Source organism: Notamacropus eugenii, chromosome 5, assembly GCF_028372415.1.
Source record: "Notamacropus eugenii isolate mMacEug1 chromosome 5, mMacEug1.pri_v2, whole genome shotgun sequence".
Classification (NCBI taxonomy): domain Eukaryota; kingdom Metazoa; phylum Chordata; class Mammalia; order Diprotodontia; family Macropodidae; genus Notamacropus; species Notamacropus eugenii.
In genome coordinates this window covers 299,683,566-299,700,524 of record NC_092876.1, presented here as the reverse complement: position 1 = coordinate 299,700,524, position 16,959 = coordinate 299,683,566, and the positions used below count along the sequence as shown (strand labels likewise).

The following is a 16,959-nucleotide window of genomic DNA, read 5'->3' as shown; positions in this document are numbered from 1 at the left end:
AAGCTAATTCATCAGCCTGTCTACTTTTAGTCTCTCTCTTCAAAGCATGGCTGGTCAGTAAGATACTTGTTGCTACTATGCCTAAAATAAAATTCTCTCTTCCCATAGCTTCTCATCTAGCTCTTTATCTTGTGATCCTATTCAGTATAGACACAAGTCATCATTTTGCAAGTGTTTTCTGAATACAACTGACCCATTTTCAGAGAGTAGCTGAGAAATTAACAATTTGCTATTTAATTTTCAGTTAACTGAGAGCTTCAAGGGCATTTCTAGAATTGTTTGTTGAGGCTGTGTGAAACTAAAATAATGGTCTCATTGATCTTCAATAAACACTTTGAGGGTCCATCTACATTCAGTGTCTTAATCTACACATTATATATGCATTTTTTCTCTGTATGGGATAAGGAGGAAGATGAGAGAAATGTTTCTTTTCCTTTTCTGTGAAAGCTGGAGGCAGTGGCATATGATGAATTGAGATGCTGACCTCTTGACACAAAGATCTAGCTTCAACCTCTTACTCATATTGGCTGTGTGACCTTGGGCAAATCACTTAACTGCTCAGCGTTCTAGACAACTTTTTGAAGCCTGTAAATTGCAGAGATGCCAACTTGCATTGCTGGAGGGTGTTTCTTCATCCAAGAGTTTCAGGGTCAATTACATCATAGGTCTAGTCCTTATTTCTATTACTAGAAAAGCTTTGTGAGAAGAGTCCTCCTTTAAGTCATATGAATATTCAGTGACAAAATTCTACCTACTCTAATTAGTTCATTTCTTTCTTCATTGCTTCTCATGAATAGTTCACAAAATAGAATATTCTCTCACATTAAAGGGAATAAACAATTATGCCTCAGAAATAAAGCTTCATAGGGATAATGCTAAGGAACAATCTTTGTTTCAATTTCCTTTTCTGAATTGGGTGCCTCTTTTTTTTTTTCTCTTTTAAAAGATTCATCAGAAATTCTTGCATATCCTGCTAGAATTTCTTTCCCTTACGGCAAATTGTCATATCAGTTCTAGTTGCTCAGTTTTGTAGTTGACTATGTACTGGTGAGACAGACAGTTCAGCTGTGCTGAAGTATTTGAGATCATAGGGTGAATATCACTGACCAAAAGAGAATGGAAGCAGAGGAAGTTGAAGTTATCAGACATCACAATCTTATATCAATCTTTGAGCAAGTCCACATTTTAATTATTTAAAATTTGCTAGCCTAGCAAATTTTCTTTTTATGTAGTTGCAAGCTGAATAGATCCATGATAGCATTCTCCATGAAGGGGATTTGAGTTCAAGGCACAGTATCTGGACCTCTTTATTATCCTGATGGCCTGTGTTTCCACTGAATCCATTGCTATCAAATACAAAACGTTGGCAATCTAGTCCTGTAATTTTTTGGAAATGAGAAAACAGGAGGTTGAGGGGTTTAGCCATATAGACAGAATTGAGATTAAAATGCAAGACCCTTCAGTGTCTAGCCTACTGCTCTGCCATGTACGCAGTAGACTGTTTAAGTATCTCTTCTGAGAAAAAGAAAGGCTACCCAGCAATCATCCTTGTCTGTAGTTGGAAAGATGTCAGATAAAATATCACAGAATTCCTCTTTTCCCTTCTTATATCGGATTAATTAAAGATCTTGTAGATATGAATTAAGAAAGCATTTTGTAGACATGCCAAGTCCTTGGAAGAATCATAGTGGGTTGATTCAACAGTTCAATACTGAGTCATAAAATTCCAAAGTGAGAAGATACTGTAAAGGAGTCATTTAATCAATTTTGACTAGTAGGGGTAGTTTCCTGTTGTTCAGATCCAAGGAACAACTACTGATCATGTTCAGTACAGTTTCATTCCTGGTACTAGGGCTTACACAAGACAGCCTTCTTGAGGAGCATATCCAATCAGAGGCTCTTGAGGTCTCTCTTGTACACAAATAGAAATTAGTGAGCTCTGCAGCAATATCTACCCTCAAACCTTTATGTATTAGGGAACTGGAAAGAAACTTTTGATCCCATTTTGTGGAATTTTAAAAGAAAGAATGGTCCCCAGGACATCTCTCTTGTGGTCCCCTTTGGTATGTATTCTCTATCCAGATGGGAAGTGGGAAGATAGTAGTATCCATCTGTACGAGTAGGAGGAGTATGTTTGTTTCAGTTTGACACATCAGACATTTAATAAATTCTTGCTATATGCAAGGTGCTGACCTAGACACAGGAGATGCAGAGGTGGAATAGGATCATCCTCAGCACTCTCTCTGTTGGTCCATCTTGTTCCCCCTTGATATGTGGTAAGGGAGCCTTAAATACCAGGAAGTGCTTGTATTTTTTCCTGGTTGAGTAAGGGGTCACTGACAGTTTACAGGTATGGGAATTAGACAGTTAAACTTGTACTTTAGGAAGATTATCTCAGCAGAAATATGGTAGATAGATTGGAGAGAGGAAAGGCTGGATTTAGGGAGATTGTTATTGTATTTTAGGTCAGAGGTGATGATAAAGACCAATACTTAAGCACTGACAATATGAGTGGAAAAAAAAAAGGTGGATATAACAGATGTTATAGTGTTAGAATCAGCTGGACTTAACAACAGAGTAACTTTGGGGCATAAAACAGAGAGAAAAGAGTTTAGAATGATAAGCCCCAGACTAGGAAGATGGTGGTATTCTCCAAACTAAATATGTAAGTACATAAATATATAAGTATCAATGTACATGCATAAGAGGAGAGGGTTTGGGATAAAGGTGATAAATTTATATACCTCTGATGACTAGTCACATCTGGGGACCTCAGTCACTCATAGGTTTTGCTGTCCTACACCTTATCTTCTGCATGTTCTTTGACTCTTGACTGTTTGCTTCTTGACTGCGTTTTGACCTCTGTCCTGCCTTCACCTCTATCCTTCTGTGTATTTTTTGCTCCCACACTATAGGCCTGATGTTTCACCTGCCTCTTGCCTTGCCAGACCTCAATCTTAGGTTGCTCTTATCATGCGCTTCCTCTCCTTATACTTAGGTGTTGCTGTCCAGAACTGGAAGAAGTCATGTAACTGAATTGACTGAATACATTATCAATTTATGTAATTGAACTTCAGCTGGGCTCTCACCCTAAAGCAAAGCAATCCTGTTTTCCCTAATTGATTTTCTATTCCCACTCCTTGAGAGTCTGTTATAAACCTTTTTTTTTCTTTTTGTAAGCTCTCTATCACCCCACCTCCCCACCACATTCCCTTCTCTCACCCTCTCAGCTGAGTACTCCCCCTCTTATTTTACTGAGGAGATTGAGGCCAGTTGAGCTGGAAAGAAGTTCCCTCTTCTCCCCTTCTCTTCATCTCAAAACTCTTTCATTTCTTCCCCATACTCCTCCTTTCCTCCAGTCCCTGGTAATGATGTCCTTCTGACCAAGATCAATACTTCAAGCTAAACACTTTATTCTATCCTCTCCAGCAGATTGCTCCTTCAGTCATCACCCTCCCCTACTCTAATCTTGAGTGTTTCCTTATCTATTGGTCCCTTTCTTATGGCTTACATGGGGCAGCTAGGTGGTGCAGTAGATAGAGCACCAGTGCAGGAATCAGGAGGACCTGGGTTCAAATCTCACCTCAGACACTTGACACTCACTAGCTGTGTGACCTTGGACAAGTCACTTAACCCCAATTGACTCATCCTGGGTCATCTCCAGTCATCCTGATGAATATCTGGTCACTGGATTCAGATGGCTCTGGAGGAGAAGTGGGGCTGGTGACCTGCACAACCCTCCCTCACTCAAAGCAAAGTCAAGTGCAAGTCATGTCATTATTCCTCTGATGGCATGGTTTTCAGTGGCAACAAAGGATGAGCACATACATGTGGCCTTCCAAAATACCCAAGTCTCCCATCCTTATAAACAAAAAGCCTTCACAAGATCTGATCATCTGATCTAGCTATTAACATCCTTTATCTCTCCTTCATTTCTCAGCGAAATTCTTTGGGAGTGGGGAGTGGGGAGAACTGTCTACTCTTTGCTTTCACTTCCTCTCCTCACTTTATAGTCTAAATTCTGACTGACTCAACTGAAACAGCTCTCTTCAGAATTAGCAATAATTTCTAAATTGTGACTTTTTTTTTAATCCTCATTCTTCTTGACTACTTTTTAACATTTGACAGTGTTGATCATCATCTTGGATATTTTTATCATCTTGGATATTTTCTCCTCTCTAGGTTTTCATAACACTTCTCTTTCTATCTGACTGGTAGCTTCTTTTCATTCTTTGCTGACCCACCATCCATTTTATTTCCTTCATTTGTGGATATTCCTCAAGGCTCTATTCTGGACCCTTCTGTCTGTCTCCATTTCTGTCTGACTGTCTCTTCCTCTCTTCACTTTTCCCATCTCCCTTTCTCCCCCTCCTCCTTCTCTCTCCCTTCATTACTTCCTATGGGTTGAATTATCAGCTCTAGAACTATCTTTTTAGCCCCAGTCTTACTCTGGGGTTCCAGTTCCACCTGACCAAATGACTGGTCAGTCTATGGAGTATACTGAACTTCCCTATTTTTGTCCAAGGCACCACCATTCTTCCAGTTACCCAGCTTTGCAACTTTGGAATATATTCTTAACATCCATCTCACAGAGTCCCTTACTTCATTTGAGGCTCAGCTGGAGCAAGACCTTCTTACAAGAAAACCTGTCACATCTCCTCCCTACCCAAACCTCTGTGCCCTCTGTCATTTAGATGTAACTACCTTGGATTTATTTATTCTGCATGTACTTGTGGAACATACCATCTCTTCTGATAGACTACCAGCACCTTGAAAACAGACAGGGTCATTTTTGCCTAGCAATATTTCCATATTTCTGCTTCTGTCCCCCCCCTCACCACCACCCACAGTCCACAGATGATACAGAAAGTACTTACTATGGGTCAAGTATGGTGCTAATGTCTGGGAATGCAAGTATGTGCAAGCAACCAAGTCCCTGCCCTCAAGGTATTTACACTGAAATGAAGAAAAGAGAGCTGGAAGGGAAATGAGATGGGAAGAGAAGTGTTGGGACACCCATGATGCATTTGAGTATAGCCTTTTCCCAATGAGATTTGGGCTTTTGTTGACTACTCAGTGAATATAACTTCTAGGAGAGTCCAGACAGTTTTTAGAAATATTTCCCATGAAGACGAGCTGATGCCTTCTTTCTCCTTTGCTTTGCCAACATATTTGGAATTCATACAGGCATTTAATATAGCCTCCTGTTTATCTTTTAAAATTAGTTTTGTTTTTATTTTTAATTAGTGTAATCAAACTGTCTGATATATTTTCCAGTCACCACTCCTACAGACATCTTGAAGGGCTTATTTTTTTTTCCTTTGGAGGAACTAGGATGTTAGTACTTCCCTGGGAGTAACATTAAAAGCTCCACCATTGAAATAGCAGAAGCTCCCTTCCTACCCTGCAAGGAAAGGAAATACTCCATTCTTGGGTGGAAAGTAAAATTGACTGAAGGAAATATTAAAAGCTGTTTGATGTGGCCATAGATTGTCTCAGGGAGACCTCTGTCATTTTAGCAGGTTAACGTGGTTAATTGAGAACCATCAGTTCGTAAGAAAAAACTTTGTAGGTACAGTGCTCCCTTTTGGGGATTTTCCCCCCAGAGCTACTGTGCTGGAAACATAACTCACCTCATTGCTAAAACCACAGCCAGACATGAAGTTCAGAAAATTGTACATACCACAAGCCCAGAAAGTTAGAGAAAGAACTGAAGATGGAGAAGGGGGAATGTTTTGGTTCTTTTATAAACCCTTGCCCTCAGAATAACTTTGTGGGGGGGGAAAGGGGGAAGTGGTGGTTGTGGAAAAGTTTGGGAATATTATTTCACATTCTTCCCAATTGCATCAGGTTCTCTTTTCCAATATTGTTGTCACCTCTCATTTAAACTATGACTGAGACAATTCAGACCAATAGTTTGGGAGTCAAAAGCGAGAAAAAATGAATGAGACATTGGAGCGTCAGTGTCCAGAGTACCCCAGCAGCCAAAAGCTGCTACCTAGATAATGCCACATGTCATCTTCCGGCTGTCAGCATGTGGGCAGACTGTGGTGTCCCCCTTCCTCTTTCTTTTGCAGGTCAATCATGTCATAAGGAGTCTTTAGGTAGAATTTATGCCACACTTTCATTATGAGAAATCATTCATACCACATCAAGTCCATTGTGATGGGAAAATCTTGTCCAATAAATGATTTTTAGGTCACTATTAATACAATAGCAAACAGACCTCAATGAACTCTCATGACCAAAGTGAAATGAGGGGATATCATCATGTTTGGGGCTTTAATCAGCACATGTAGGACTGAAGCATTCAATGCCCAGACCCTGTACAATGACCCAAGTTTGTGATTGTAGTGAATCCAAGCAGATGAGTATAGCACTGTTCTTGCATGGTGCTTTTGGCATGATGGTGGAATTAAGGAATCAATCAACAGTATTTATTCAGAACCTACAATGGGGAGAAATGAACACAAAGAACAAACTTATGGTGTCTACCTTCTAGCAGAGGAGACGAGTTGCATGTGTATGCAAATTACAATATCATAACAATATCTCACATTTATATAGCATTTTAAGGTTTTCAGATTGCTTTACAAATATTTGTAATATTTCATTCATCCTCAGGTAGGTGCTGTTATTATCTTCATTTTACAGATGAGGAAAATGAGGCAGACAGGATAAATGACTTTCCCAGGGACACTCAGATATGAACTTGTCTTCTTGACTCCAGGTCCTATGCCACCTAGCTGTTAGCGTATACCCGGTATAAATATAGCTTAAATAAAATATATGCATTTTAGTTTATTGGGGGATTACAAAAAGCTTCATGCAGAAGACGGTGCCTGAACTGCATCTTAGAAGAAGAGAGGGCACTTATGCGGCAGAGGTATGGAGGGGTTGCATTCTGGGCATGGAAGAAGGCCAGCGCACAAGTTCAAGAGACAAGAGGTGGAGTACATATGTGTGTGCTTTTACTTGTAGAGTTTAGATGGGGTTTTCATCACCTATTAGTCTTTTGGGGCTTTTTTAACTTTCAGTTTTATTGATAAGTTTTGATTTTACATTACATACATTTACATACTACTCCCACTTATGAGGTCTTGTCACAATGTAAAACAGTGGAGTAAAACTAATAGTATAGTAACCTCGTCTGAAACTACATGCAACATTTCCCATCTATGGCATACCCAATCTCTGTTTCTTTTAAACGAGATCCATTTACTCTCCTTTCCACCTCCATTTCATATATATATTTATATATAATGTGTGTGTGTGTAATGAGAAAGCCAATTTAGCTGATTGAAGAGTGAAGTAATGTTCATTGAGGCTGGACAGATATGTTGGGCCAGCTTGTGAAGGGCATGAAAAACTAAACATATGTGTGTGTGTATTTTATATTTTTTGAAATGATGCAAATTTCAAAAAAAAAAAAGGTAAAAGGTTAAAGAAAGTAGATTTCCAGGGGGGCCATTGAGTAATTTTTTTTTTTTGAAAAGTGGGCAGTAGACCACGTAAGTTTGGGAACTTCTCTCCTAAAGGAAGTTAACAAATATTTAATATCTTCTGATGGAAGACTCAGACTTAACAATGACCTCAACAAAATTTTTGGAATAGCATATGACATTGTTGAATCATGTCTCCATGACCCAGCCATAGTAGCTAACTTTTGTCTCCTCTCTGTACCTTTGCAGTGGTTACACCTGAAATGCTTTCCTATCTCACCTCTACCTCTCAGAATTCTTGACCTCCTTCAAGGATGCTCTCAAATGTCACCTTCTACCAGAGGCCTTCCCTTCCTTGTCTCTCTTTTTGTCCCTAGCTCCTAGTAATTTCCCTCTAATGTTAACTTTCTCCTACTTAGTGTGTTTCTTGCATGTAGTCTCTGGTATTGTCTCCCCTCTTGGAATATAACCTTCTTTAGGACAGAAAATGTTTTACTTCTGTCTTTGTCTTCACTTTGTTATTGATGAGGTACTCCATCAATTGTGATCCAAAGCTCCCTATAACTTGGTAGATAATTTTTGTAAGTTGTGACCAAAAAAAAATTAATAACCAACCCATAAAACAAGGGCTCATAACTTGATGACTAATCTTCTTGACATTAGCTCCTTTGAATTTAGTCTGGTCCTGGAAGGGGTATACATCATTGAAGACATACTCAAAGTCTTTCTAGCTTTGCCAGAGTTTGTGGTCTCTTGCCAGAGCCTTTGAGAATCCTTGGTCACATCCATTCAATAGTGAGACAGAGGCCCAGGCTATGAATCAGGAGTCCTGGGCTTTTTTCAGGTGTTCGTTAAGTGATGAGTCACTTAACTGAAACTCTCTTAGCAGCTTTTCATTTTGTTCTACTCTGCTTGTCATTATTGTAAACTTATTTTACTGCCTGTGTCTGTGTGTGTGTGTGTGTGTGTGTGTGTGTGTGTGTGTGTGTACATATATATATGTATATATGCCACATTTCCGCACTAGGTTGTAAATTCCATGAGGGCTGGGGCCATGCTTTAATGATTTTTGTAGCTTTCGTTGTGCTTTGCACATAATAGATGCTTGATAAATGGTTGTTTGATGAGTGAATTATTCTGAGAAATTTTTTAACCTTGGTAGTTATTCTTGGAAGACTTCTTTTTATATTGTGTTTATTTTATTTTACTTTCAAAAAAAAATAGACAGTTATTGATTTTTCTCTCTTTCCCTACCCTATGGGGGAAAAAAAGAGGAAAAAACCCCTTGTAACAAATACGCATAGTAGAGGAAGATGTACGTTGGTCATATACAAAAAGTTGTGTTTCGTTCTGCATTCTGGGTCCATCAGCTCAGAAGGTGAGCGGGATGCTTCATTGTTAGTCCTCTGGGATAATGGTCAGAGTTCTTAAATCTTCTTATGGTTGTTTATGTTTGCACTGTTGTTGCTGCAGTGTAAATCATTCTCTTGATTTTACTCACTTTACTGTCAGTTCATAACAAACTTCTTAAGTTTCTCTGAAACCATCCCTCTTGACATTTCTTATAGTTACAATAGCTATATGTATACACAATAACAATTACATTCATGTTCTATAATGTGTTTAGCCTTTGCTCAATTGATGGATACCCCCTTAGTTTCCAATTCTTTGTCACTCTAAAAGGAGTTCCTATAAATATATCTATACCTATGGATCCTTTGTCCTCATTTTTTGATCGCTTTGCAGGTATAGGCTTAGGAGTGATATTGCTGGACCAAATGGTATGTTCAATTTAGTGACCTTTGGGATATAGTTCCAAATTGCTTTCTGGAATAACCAAACCAATTCATAGTTCTATCATCAGTGCATTAATGTGCCAGTTTTCCTGCAGCCCTTCTAACATCTGTCATTTTTCCTTTTTTGGCAGCTTTATCAATCTTATGTATGTGTGGTGGGATTTCTTGGTAGTTACTTCCCAGCATCCTCAAGGCAGGTGTTGTTTAGTTCCTGTTATATAAATATCTCTCCAATGGAAGCCTAGTTATAAAGTATGAGGACATTATAAAGAAAATGTGCCTTTAAGAATCAATACCAAGATGAGGAAATCAGGGCAACTGATAATAGTAAAGTGAGACAAGTTTTTGGACAGTGTCCTCAATTTTGTTTTGTACCATCACTCAAGTTATCAGCAAATTATCTCTCAGTTCTCTGGATGGAATATGCCGTTTCTTTTTGTAATTATTATTTACCGTATTTTATCTTTCTAGTGAAGCTAGGGGAAAGTGTTTCAAAAAAGATTATTGATGCAATTAAACGTTAGCTTCAGCCAGTGTGAGAATGTGTACAGGCAAGGTTAAGGTTTTTAGCCATGTTTTCTCTTCTCACAAATGATTCTAGCAAACCAGTAGATTGAAGTTCATGAATTTGAAGTCAAGAAATATTCCATTAGATAGTTGTAGCTCAATGGCTGCTTGGCCAGCCAACCTAAAGAGAGATTTTACTGCTAAATCACTATGGAATTAAACCACCTTTATAGTCCAGGCTTTGGCCAAATTTAGTTCTCTGCCTTCAAGACCCATGCTTTCCAGCATAGCCCAAGTATATCTCACAAGTCCATGCAGACAGAGAGGAGGGCAGCAGTGCAAGACTCCCACAATAGGCAATTAATTTTTGTTGAATGACTAAATCAGTAAATTAGGATATCTTAAAGAATATCCTACATGCTGGTTGGAATTGTTCTATCCCCCTTTATTTCATGCTCCATCTTTGTGGTTTGCTAGCACTCCTAGTGGAGAGGACAGTACATCTAGCAGCAGCACCCCTTGCCTGTTGTGCTCCAAAACTTTGCTTGTACAACACAATTCCCTGTATTTTATCTATTCTGCCAGCCCTGTTTTAGTCATATGTCAAAGCTCTATAGAAAGCACAAAATAGCTGGGGAATCTAGCTGTAGAAAATAGGAAGGCTGCGGTTAAAGTTAGGAGAATTTCTAATGCCCAGAGATTCAGCTCTTGTGCAAGCTCCATATGTACCTATCTCATTAATGGCTCCTGTAGAGTATAAGGACAGACTTCCATTCTTAATACAAATACACTTATTAAATATACTCTACTGGACATAGTCCAAATCCAGTTACGATAGTGCTTTTCTAACTCCTATGTCATCCCTGTGCCAGACTACTCCCTTGTTGTCATAGTAGGCTTTGTGGGTTGAGAAAGTACTCTCAGGTCCATCATCATCATCAGTAATATTCACATAATGCTTTACAGTTTGCAAATCATTTTACATACATTCGATCTTCACATCAACCCTGTGATTCTCATTTTATAGATGGAGAAACTGAGGCTGAGAGAAGACAAGTGACTTGTCTAGGCTCCCACAGTGTCTGAGGCAGCCTTCAAACAGGTCTTCCTGACTCCAAGTCTAATGCTGTATCCATGGCACCCTCTAACTGCCTAAGTTGATTATCAACTAGAAATAAGAAAGATTATTAGGAGTTGAACCTCCATATGAAAAGGAAGGTACGCTAATCATCAGCAAAGGGGACAGTAAAAAAATTTACTGAACCCCCATGATATATGGAATACCATGTCAGACCTAGAGGAGGCTATAAAAGTCCTTGCTCTCAAGGAGCTTAAAATTGAGTTCATAGTCCTGAGGTGGTTAGGTTTTGATGCTGAATGCTACTGACTCTGTCTTGTACATTTTCCCAGATGCAAATTCTTTGATTGGTGACCATAGAAATCCAAATGTTCACTTACCCCCCTGTGAAAACAGGAAGACAGGTGTCTCCTCAGTGCTAGCACAGGTTCATACCATACAGGTAAATAACTGAGTCATAAAGACAAATAGGTATTAGATCACAGATAATGAGAATCATTTAATGGTACCTTCTGTTAAAAGCTGCTTTATCTAGCAGCTCTTTGTCTCAGAGAATATCAGGCTAAGCTTATTTTTCAAATGGGACAATTTCAAGGACAAAAGCATGTTCAAAAAAAGCTACAGAATGGATGAAAGACATGGTCTTTTATCCCCCTAATTCATTAGTTTCTGAACTTTTCACCCATTTTTCATGGACATCCATCCTTAGATTTCTTTACCATTCTCTATCTTTAATCCCAATTGTTCTTTTTCTGCAAATGTAAAAGTAAATCATTAAGTATTTACAAAGTGCCTACTGTGTGCTCAAGCCAGCAAAGCCAAGTCTGCATCAGGCATAGTCACCTCTTTTCCTACAGTTTTTTAATCACAGCACAATGTTATTTTGTCTGGAGTCTTTGATAGCCCAGTAAACTTGGTAATATGGCCTTGCTGATGGTTAGGGTCATTTGCTCTCACTGTTTGGGCATAACTATCCCTAAAATTACTATTAATTTAAGCTTCTACCCTAATACATTTCTATTTTTTTGTTCTGATGAATTCTCCATGTGGGACAGTCAGGCAGCTTTGACTTCAGCTCCAGCAGCTGCTAGTGTGTCTATTGTGAACCAGACAGATATATATTTATATCCTATCCATGCCGGGTTACATCAGCTCAACCGGCAAAGCATTTGTTTAAAGGCAAGCTGGCCTCTGTACCCTTGGAATAAAATGAAGGGTGATAATTTTTCATCTATCTAAATTCAAATCTCTCATAGTTACCCTGAGCTATGTATTCCCTACACCTTGTTTCTCCCTGAAATTCAGACCTGTCTTTTTAATACCAGTGTTGTCATATGGTTGTGAGTCATCCAATACTGTAGTCTTCACAGAATTAAAATTAAGTGTCACTAAGAGGACATTGGAAAGGTACTTGGTGGGTGTGAACAGGCTGCAACACATAACAAATAAGTAACTGTGAAGAACTGGAGGAAAGGATGTGTTTAAAGAAACATATAATAATAAAAGAAAATAGTCTGATTGTGGGGGAAGAGCAAAGAATTGCCATTGAGCAATCCTTGTGATGTCAAGGGAAAATCATCAAGGCCATAACAATAGACCGCCTGGGGAGAACGGGGACAAAAGACTCTGAAGATGGATGACTGTCTTGTGATCTGCATCCATTCACATATCCATGGGTTTACATTTACTCATCTGGGGCATATTGTAGGTACTTAATAAATGCTTATTGGGTGACTGATTGATCTACATATCTTTTGTCTTTCTGTTGAGACATCTCTTTCTCTCTCTACCTCCCTCCCTCTCTCCCCCCATATGTGTGTGTGTACATCTACATCTACATCTATATCGATCTATATATGTCTATATATCTGTCTCAGATGTGTGTGTGTGTGTGTGTGTGTGTGTGTGTGTGTGGATGGGTGTATGTGTATTTTTTTCCATTGTCTTAGATTGAGGATTCCCAAAGGGTTTTAGTTCATTATTTACTTTGTATAGTCCTATATATATGGAAAGGGTTTTTGGGAGGCTTTTTGTATAGGTGATAATGCTTGTGTGATCTGGGATGATTATATTTTGTTCACTAAATCAGCATCTCAAACTCAGTTAGGTGCTTGAGGAAGTGTGCTAACTTTATTACATTCTAGTCTGTCATTTCATATTAGCATTCAATATAATTATGGTTAACTCCATTTAAAAAATGGGGACATTGCTAAGTAAGCATAATTTAATCTTTCTTGAATTTTTAATGCATATTACTCTCTAGCATTGTCATGAACTTGCACTGCCATTGTATTGCAGACCTGTAAGAGCTAATAGTGTTCCAGCAGATAGAAAACTGTATTACAGAGAATTTGTGTTCTCATCCTAGTATCTTGAAATAAAAACCATGGAATTCCATAAGCAACTACCTTGTAATTCATAAGTAATGAATTTTTCCCAATAGGCTTTGGCTCAAAGCTTTCCATCATATAAACCCTTGATATTCAGCTAGCTTTGGAAAAATCTTCTACTGGTACTTTCTGAAGATCACTTTAGAAATGGTTGGGTTGAAGACTACTTCACCCTTTTGAAAGGAAAAAGCCCTATTAGGAGTCAACTAATTTCAAATAGCCCTTATTTTATTTTATTCTGTTTAGATCTGAAGAAAACTCTTGCTGTTTTATTGGACAATATTTTGCAACGTATTGGCAAGTTGGAATCGAAGGTGGACAATCTTGTAATCAATGGCACTGGAGCAAACTCAACGAATACCACCACAACCGCTGTTCCCAGCAGTATAGCAGCATTTGAAAAAATTAGTGTAGCAGGTAAGTGTGACCAAATGCTATTTTAATGGGATGAGATGGGGAGAAATGAGGCATGTGACGCTGTAGGGATGAGGGAGCAGCACTTTAGATTATACTATAAGGTTCTTAAGTATTTGAAATCTAAAGTTTAAACAGTTTGATGTTAAAAAAAATAGCAGTTTTTCATTTTGTTTTCATCCTTATATGCTTTGTCCTTTCTAGTTTATATTCTCATTTTATAATGTTTGCTTTATAATGAATTCTGAAATGTCAGTCATTTCTAATTGAGGAGGACAATAGTACAAATAAATTGAGTACACAAATTGTCCAAAAATTTCATATTAGCTTGATCTTACTCCCTACCATTTTATGCCAATCAGATATCTTTTCAAACTTCCTGACACATTAAAAATAGACTTTGAATTCTATCTGCCTGACTCCCTGAATGCTAGGTTAAAGTGATATTAGGCAATCAATCAACACAAAGGAAAAAAAGTCAACAAGAGATAAAATGGAAGAGAAAGAATAATACTGAATAGATTATGAACCCCTTCATCATCCAAACTTGATCATAGAAAACCATAGAATCAGTATTGTAGCTGATCAAACTCCACTTAAATACTTCCAGTGATGGGGAAGGGTGGCCTATTCCATTTTTGAACACCTTTAGCCATTAGAAAATTCATCCTTTACATTGAATAAAAATCTTATCTGTAATTTTTTTTATTAGTTCTAAGTCTCTTGAAACATAGAATAAACCTAATTTTTCTTCTACTTCATGACCAGTAAGTTATTAAAGACAGTTGATATCACCTCTTCTAGGCTTTCTTTTTAGGTTAAAGATCCCTGTTTTTTTTATTGGCAATCAGGGTAAAGTGACTTGCCCATGGTCACATGGTTAGAAAGTGTCTGAGAGTATCTGAGGCTGGATTTGAACTTGGGTCCTTGTGATTCTAGGGCCAGTGCTCTATCCACTGTACCACTTAGCTGCCCAAGATTTCTATCTTTTCTGATTATATATCATGCCTTCCTGGTCATTATCCTCTGAATTTATTCTAGTTTTCCATGCTCCTTTTTAAATGTGTTGTCTGCAACTGAGCTTAATATTCTAGATATAGTGTGACCATTATAGAATACAGTGAGACTGTCACTTTCCTTTGTTCTGGACAATATGCGTCTATTAACAGCCTAAAATTGAATGAGCTTCTAATAATGTAGTCTAAAATCAAATAAGCTTTTTTTGGGAGGTTGTAATATACTTTTGACTCAATGAGATTATGACCTATTTAAAACCTTTCAGTTTCTTTTTTAATGTGAACTGCTGTCTAAGTAAGTTTCCATACCATATTTCAGCAGATGATATTTTAAAAACCCCTCAGACACAGGGCACTACCATTTACCTTGATTAAATTTCATCTTGCTAGCTTTGACCCATTATTTTGGACTGTCAGATTTTTTTTGAGTCCTGATTCTCAAGTATTGCCCAACTCTGAGCCATTTATAAATTGGATATTCATACCATCTATGTCTAAATTCAAGTCACTCATAAAAATGTGGAATGGAACAGCACTAAAGACAAAGGCAGGTGTTACTGCTAGAGACCTCCTTCCAGAACGACATGGCCCCACAGCACCGCAGACAATCAACTAAATATATTTTCTTTTATCCTTTCTTGAATTGCAGGATTTTGAAATAAATGGGAGTTAATTTTAGGCAAAAAGGCACTTAGAGATTTTGTTATTGTTATTTTTTAAAGAACAGATACTTTATAAATATTCTTGAAGATAGGATTACAATTTCCCTATTCTGGCTGTCCCTTCCAGTTAATGGTGATGCTCTAAGGCTCACATGTACTTTTGTGGCCATCATAGTAGGCTGAGAGAATGTGATAGAAGCAGCAAGTCAGATCCAAACCTATCCCTCCAACCCCAGAGTTCAGTGCATCAAGTAATTATAAGTAATATGCATGTAACTACTGGGTGGCAACAAAGCCCTGAGTGAAGATAGTTTCATTTGGTTACATATTATTGTTGCTTTCTCAAAAGTATATAGTTTTCATAGCCACTTTGTAAAAATGTCATGAATTTTGCATAGATTTTGGTGAAATGCTTCCCCATACACCCCCATTTTTCAGTTTCCTCCCCTGAAATGTCAAAATATTTGTCTTTTAATTTATACAGCTCTGTTTTGTGAGCTTCTCATAATGTTCTTTGCCTTTTTGCAAATTGTAAATTTCAACATATATTTCCAATAATCTAAGTATCCAGCTAAAGAAAAGTATTAAAAATAACTTTTAATTACAACACAGAGACAATGTCATCTAGGACATAAATCCTTTCTTCCCTGCGGTTTCTAACAACTTCTGTAATTAGACAAGGAAACCACCCACTGTGTTGAGCTGCGTATTAAAATATGTAACACTCCCTCATCTACCCCTCCCCCTGCAATGGAAAATATTGTCAGAAAGGCCCTTGGCTTCATCAGTGTTCTCATCTTTGAGAGCTACTACTCTTAGCCTTCCCATGTCCCCTATATCACTGCTTCAGAGTTATGGCTTTCTGACATCTTTGCATTATTATCTTTGATAGTGATGAGTTTCAAAGATCCTCATGAGATTGCTTTCTGGAGTCATTGGGCAGAAGAAATAGAATACAGTATTCTGGGAGTCTAATGGGAAGGAGTCTCATTTTTGTATGATCCCATCGCAATGACTCATACTTATTTAATCCATCGACAGATATTTACTGTGTGCCTTTTGGGTACATGTGGGCAGGCTAATGGCATTGGGAGAGAGATAAAAAGAAGCATATGATATACTTCTTTACCTCAAAAAGTTTATGATCTTTTTATAGAAACAAAACACAATACAATTAAAAGACAACTAATTATAAGAGGCACTCCATAGTTCACAGTAAGCTCTAAATGAATGTCAGAAGATAAGGTATTAATTAAGGAGAATGAGATTATTTTGGAGTGGAGAAATGTGGGAAGACTTTACAAAAGAGGTGAGACCTAGGTTGGATATTGAAAGATGGATAGAATTTAAATAGAGAATGAAGGGATAGGGGGACAGAGCATCTTAGGTCCTTGTTGCATGTTGGAATGTACATGATGTATTTACCAACATCAGCGAGGTGATCAGTCTGGCAGGAGCAGAAGATTAGCATGGTGTGAGAAAAGATTGGTTAGAAATGGAAATTGAATCCAGATTATACAGGGTCTTGAATGTTCGGTTGTCGAAGGTATGCAGACTAGAAAAGGGAAGTAACGCTGAGATTGGTAATGGAAACACCTGCTCTTTCAGTTCTCCTTAATACTGCTATAGATTGCCTTCAAGAGCTAAATTTGGA

General features: G+C 38.0%; 1 protein-coding gene across 11 annotated transcripts in view; it reads left to right on the top strand.

Moving 5' to 3' along the window:
• Window positions 1-16,959, top strand: part of MGAT5 (alpha-1,6-mannosylglycoprotein 6-beta-N-acetylglucosaminyltransferase) — a 370,599-nt gene that overhangs the window by 145,904 nt on the left and 207,736 nt on the right. For all 11 annotated transcript variants that reach the window (XM_072613264.1, XM_072613259.1, XM_072613261.1 and 8 more), the window contains one exon: window positions 13,460-13,630. In XM_072613264.1, the coding sequence (XP_072469365.1) occupies window positions 13,460-13,630 (171 nt within the window). The remainder of the gene's footprint in view (window positions 1-13,459; window positions 13,631-16,959) is intronic.